At 40.1% G+C, this 5,769-nt stretch overlaps 1 protein-coding gene across 1 annotated transcript in view; it reads right to left on the bottom strand.

Moving 5' to 3' along the window:
- Positions 1–2,137: 2,137 nt before the first annotated feature.
- KIAA1143 (KIAA1143 ortholog) overlaps positions 2,138–5,769 on the bottom strand; it is an 8,804-nt gene continuing 5,172 nt past the window's right edge. Inside the window, exon 3 of the mRNA XM_010842123.1 lies at positions 2,138–4,075. Within this exon, the coding sequence (XP_010840425.1) occupies positions 3,858–4,075 (218 nt within the window). The 3' untranslated portion in view covers positions 2,138–3,857. The remainder of the gene's footprint in view (positions 4,076–5,769) is intronic.

Genomic DNA, 5,769 nt, shown 5'->3' with positions numbered 1-5,769 from the left:
ATTTTCCAGGCAAGAATACTGGAGTGGGTTGCTATTTCCTTTTCCAAGCAGAAAGTATAAGCTGGCATCTTTGCACTGACACTGGCAGAGAAGCTCTGGTGTCTGTATTGACATTCTGTGCTTTGTCAGCTGCTAGGATTTGGGTCTCTTCGGTATTAAGACTTGCGCTCTTTGAAAAGGGCATCAGAAAGGCCCTAGGGGAATCTTCCTGGCTTTTGGAAAGTGATATGCCCTTCTCAGTTCATCATTTCAGGAAGTCATGATGTCAGTATACTGGTGATGTTACTTTGATCATTTAGATAATGTGGCACCTGCCTGGTTCTCCACTCTAAGTGACTAGTTTTCTTTTTGTAATTAATCAGTCTCTGGTGGAACTATACTTTGATACTATGCAAATATTGTTTTTCAGCATATTTCTGGCAAAAAAAATTTCTTTTTTCCCTTGGCTGTGACATGTGGCATCTTAGTTCAGGATCCCTGAAAAGGAATCGAACCTGAGCCCCCTGCAGTAGAAGCATAGTCTTAACTACCAGACCACCAGGGAAGTCCCTAATTTTGATATCTTTTGATGAATCTTGCCAACACCACGTGTTAGTTTTCCATGGCCACTGTAACAAACTGTCACAAACTCAATGGCTTAAAAGAACAGAAATGTATTCTCTTAGAGTTCTAGAAGTCAGAAGTTTGAAATCAGTTTTGTTAGGCTGAAGTCACAGTGTTGGCAGGTCTGCTCTCTCTCTGAAGACTTCAGGGGGCATCGTCTTCTTACAGCTCCTGGTGGCTGTGAGCATTCTCAGCCTCTCTTTGTAGTTTCTTGTCTATGTCTAAATCTGTCTGCCTCTCTCTTATAAAGAGATGTGTGATGGTTTTTAGAGCCTATCCAGATAATCCAGGATTCTTTATCTTGAGAACCTTAATCATACCTGCAAAAACTTTACCACATAAGGTAACATTCCCAGGTTCCAAGGAATTAGGACCAAACTCTTTGGAGGCTACCATTCAGCCCACTGGAACTTATTACTGTGGAATTTGCCAATTTTCTTTTTTTTTTTTTTTGGTGGCCACACTACATGGCACATAGGATTTTAGTTCCCCATCCAGGGATCAAACCAGTGTCCCCTGCATTGAAACTGGAGTCTTAACCACTGGACCACCAGGAAGAACTGTGATTTTTGTATTTCCATCATTCCTCCTACACTGATTAATTAGGATTCCTTTGCAAGGAAGACCTATCCCTTCTCTTCTCCTTCCGTCCTTTTGACATACCCCCATTATCCCCTGAGGACCTCCTTACTTTGGGGCACAAGATGTTCCAGGCTTCTTTTGTTAACTAACTTGGATGCACTGAGTCTTAGCTGCAGCATGCAAACTCTTAGTTGCAGCAATTAGGATCCAGTTCCCATCAGGGACTGAACTTTGGTCCCTTGCATTGGGAGTGTGGAGGCTTAGCCACTGGACCACTACGGAAGTTTCCAGGCTTGTCTTTTTATTAATAGGTTTCCTGCCTCAGCCTTGGGATCACATTATTGGCCTAACTGTCTAACCTGTACATATGGTCCATTCATGAGAAGCAAGGAGGCACTCTGGGGCTGGTGAGGGGAAAGGATTATCCTCTCCCCTCTGGCCCCAAACTCACTCATCTTTCTCAGAAAACTAGATTCTGCAGTTAACAGGACCCACTGTTCTTAGAAAGCAGTTTACGGAGGTGAAACAGTGTTGTGAAGGCTGCTCAGCATATCTCACCTGCCACTCTACCTTGATCTTGGGCTTTCTTCAGATGTGCTTCCTGGCTGGTACCACTTACATTGTCAGAAGTATCACATACAGTCAGGACTTCATCAGTATGATAAATTTTAAAATTTAAGATCTTTTAAACAGTCTTCCATGTTACTTCTTTAAATTTTTGGCTTCATCTCCCTTACTATAGGCTTTTATCAGTATTTCTCAAATTTGAGTGAGCATCAGAACCTTCGAGTGGGCTTGTTACAGAGAATGCTGGGCCCTACACCTTAAATTTCTGGTTCTCAGGCAAGGCATACAAATTTGCATCTTTACGTTCCCAGAGGTGCTGATGCTGTTTGTCTAGGATCTATACTTTGAGAATCACCAGCCTATTGAAAAATTAGAGAAACAGTCATTCTCATTGTATTTATTATGCTCTTAATATGTTGGATACTGTTCTGGGTACTAAAGATACAGAGATAAGTAAGACAAGGTCCCTGTCCTCAAGACTCCCACCTGTAGATCCTAAGACATATTAAAATTTACAGTAATTAAAGCAGTGGGGTGTTGGTACAAGAATAGATATAGCAGTGATACAGACTAGAAAAACCCTGGTTTATATAACAAGTTGGGTACACATTAAAGATAGCACTGCAGAATGGCTTTGGGACTAGTCTGTGTAACTTACAGAGCCTATTTCAAGACTTGCGAGCCCACTCACTTGAATCACTTTTGAGACTCTTTACATTAGGTCTTAAAATAACTGAAAGACAGATGTAGCACCAAATTCATAACATGGAAGCTCTGAAATTCCTAATTTCTGGCTGGTGAAGAATGGGATCTTGGTAAGTCTCCAGATGTGGTGGACTTGCTGTAATGAGGAAAATTTTTAGGTAACATGAAAAACAGTTGGGCTTTCCTGGTCAGAGAAAATGCTGGTTAAATAGAACTATTAAACACCATTTTCAATATATCAAATTGACAAAAATATAAAGGTGCCAGTCCAATGGTGGTGCAGTTACCAGAGATGAGGTGATGTGGGTTCTTGTAGGTGGTATGAATAAAATGGTAAAACTACATAGAAAGCAATTTGAAAGAAACCATCAAAAGCTTTAGAAATATTCAAATACTTTGATCCAGTAATTGTTTCTAGCAACTCATTCTAAGGAAATCATCAGAAATACACTTGGAGGTTTCTATACACACACATTCTACCATTGTATCATTAGGCTGCGTGTCACAGAAACCCGACTGAACTTTAACTGTGGAGGTGTTTATCCTCATGGATCAGTAAGTCCAAGGCTGGTACAGCAGATCCTCCAGGCATGCCATCATGATCCAAGCTCCTGGAGTCTGTCCAGTGTACCAGCTGGAACAAGTGGCTGTCTTTTTCATGCCCCCAAATGGCTCTGGAACTTCTTGGTTGCATGTTTGTGTTCCAGGCAGGATGGAGAGAGGACAACCGTTCATGCTTGCCAAATCTGTCCTTTTGTATCAGATACATAGGAAGCAGATTTCCACTTGTACCTTTTTTTTTAAATCATGTAACAACTATAGTCACCATGTGATACAGTAGATCCGAACTTGTATCACGGTCCCCTGTATTAGATCCTTGCTCAAGATCTACTTGTATCTCTTAATTTATCGGAGCTATCACAAGGCTGTCCTTAGCAGGAGCTGGGGAAGTACTGGTAACTAGGCCCATGATCATTTCCCTCATCCAAACTGAGGTTCTGCTGAAGAGGATGATACAACATGGGACCTGTTTAATTACAAAATCCTCTGTAGTTATTAGTGTCAGGATTTTGATTTTTACTGACCTGGAAAAATACTCATGATACAACGTCAAGTGAGAAGCAGGACAGAGAACATTCAGAATACAGTAAAAATTTGGTTACAAAAATATAATTTACATACACACACATCCCACATCAGGAAATAAAATGTTAGTGGTAGTTAATGTTAGAGAATTAGCAGTTCAGGTCAAAAGGGTATTGATGGATAGTTTTTATCTTGCTGAACGTTTTCTGAATTTTCTAAATTTTCTTCAATGAACTTATATTACTTTATAATAGGAAAACAGATGTTATTTTCTAAAAATCCCATATGTTTTTAAAGAAGTCCAAAATATGTATTTATTCATTTTCATCTTCATTGTCAAAAGAAAGGAGGCTACTGTTTTTTATTTGCTTTTGTGAGTTCTTTTTAACCGAGTCCTGCTTATTTATTTCATCTTCTTCTTTTGTCTTTTTCTTTTTTGAGCTTGCTGATAAACCCAAATATTTTTCATCTGAGGAACGCTTGACTGGTTTTCGATACATAATTCTTCCATCAGCTGAAGGTGGCTCTTCATCTGCACCAAAAAACAAAGTTAAAACACTTTCTTTCTCTCATTATTTTGACTTTAATGGAGAGTCAGATGGCAAGAAAATCTCATACTGTATTTATGGATGTCCTTGAGTCAATTCAGCCTGTTCTTCTCTGCTCCCTCTAGCTATGTACCCACAACACATGCAGTCACTTAATAAAAAACCTAAAGAAACTCATTTACTGAAGTATACTGTAATATTGGCAGTCCCCAATTCAAAACAATCAGGAGATACACACACACGCACATATTTTAAACTTTTTATTCTATATTGGAGTACAGCTGATTAACAATATTGTGATAGTCTCAGGTGGACAACAGAATGACTCAGGCGTACATATACGTGTTTTCATTCTCCACCAAACTCCCCTCTCATCCAGGCTGCCACATACCACTGGGCAGATACTACTGTCCTTGTTGGTTATCCATAATCATGCTGTATTTTTAAGTATTTTGAAACGTGATTGTTTGAAACTCCAGCATTTCCTTCTAAAGCAATGTAATAAAAACTTACAAATAATGAATAAAATGCTATATAGCATCCCACACTTCAGGCACTAAATAGACCTCTGCTGACTAGTTTGTAAACCTAACCAGCTATTTAAAAAAAAAAAAAGGATGTTTTTACTTAAATTTGCGTTTAATCCTTATAACAACCCAATAAGGTGGCCACAATTATTGTTCCCATTTTACTGATGAGGTAGCTGAGACTGAGAGGTGAAATAACTTGTTCAGAGTCACAAATCTGGTAAATGAAGTTTGAACTAGGACTATCTCCTTCAAACATACCATCAGTTCAGTTCATTTCAGTCGCTCAGTCGTGTCCGACTCTTTGCGACCCCATGAATCGCAGCACGCCAGGCCTCCCTGTCCAACTCCCAGAGTTCACTCAGACTCATGCCCATCGAGTCAGTGATACCATCCAGCCATCTCATCCTCTGTCGTCCTCTTCTCCTTCTGCCCCCAATCCCTCCCAGCATCAGGGTCAGCAAACTACTTCAGTATTCTTGCCTTGGGAACCCTATGAACAGTATGAAAAGGCAAAATGATAGGATACTGAAAGAGGAACTCCCCGGGTCAGTAGGTGCCCAATATACTACTGGAGATCAATGGAGAAATAACTCCAGAAGGAATGAAGGGATGGAGCCAAAGCAAAAACAATACCCAGTTGTGGATGTGATTGGTGATAGAAGCAAGGTCCGATGCTGTCAAGAGCAATATTGCATAGGAACCTGGAATGTCAGGTCCATGAATCAAGGCAAATTGGAAGTGGTCAACAAGAGATGGCAAGAGTAGATGTCGACATTCTAGGAATCAGCGAACTAAAATGGACTGGAATGGGTGAATTTAACTCAGATGACCATTATATCTACTACTGCGGGCAGGAATCCCTTAGAAGAAATGGAGTAGCCATCATGGTCAACAAAAGAGTCCAAAATGCAGTACTTGGATGCAATCTCAAAAACGACAGAATGATCTCTGTTCGTTTCTAAGGCAAACAATTCAATATCACGGTAATCCAAGCCTATGCCCCACTCAGTAACGCTGAAGAAGCTGAAGTTGAATGGTTCTATGAAGACCTATAAGACCTTTTAGAACTAACACTCAAAAAAGATGTCCTTTTCATTATAGGGGACTGGAATGCAAAAGTAGGAAGTCAAGAAACACCTGGGGTAACA

This window comes from Bison bison, unplaced genomic scaffold, assembly GCF_000754665.1.
Source record: "Bison bison bison isolate TAMUID 2011002044 unplaced genomic scaffold, Bison_UMD1.0 scf7180017864171, whole genome shotgun sequence".
NCBI classification, from domain to species: domain Eukaryota; kingdom Metazoa; phylum Chordata; class Mammalia; order Artiodactyla; family Bovidae; genus Bison; species Bison bison.
Note: the sequence above shows the minus strand (reverse complement) of the source record. Positions and strands in the feature narration are given on the sequence as shown.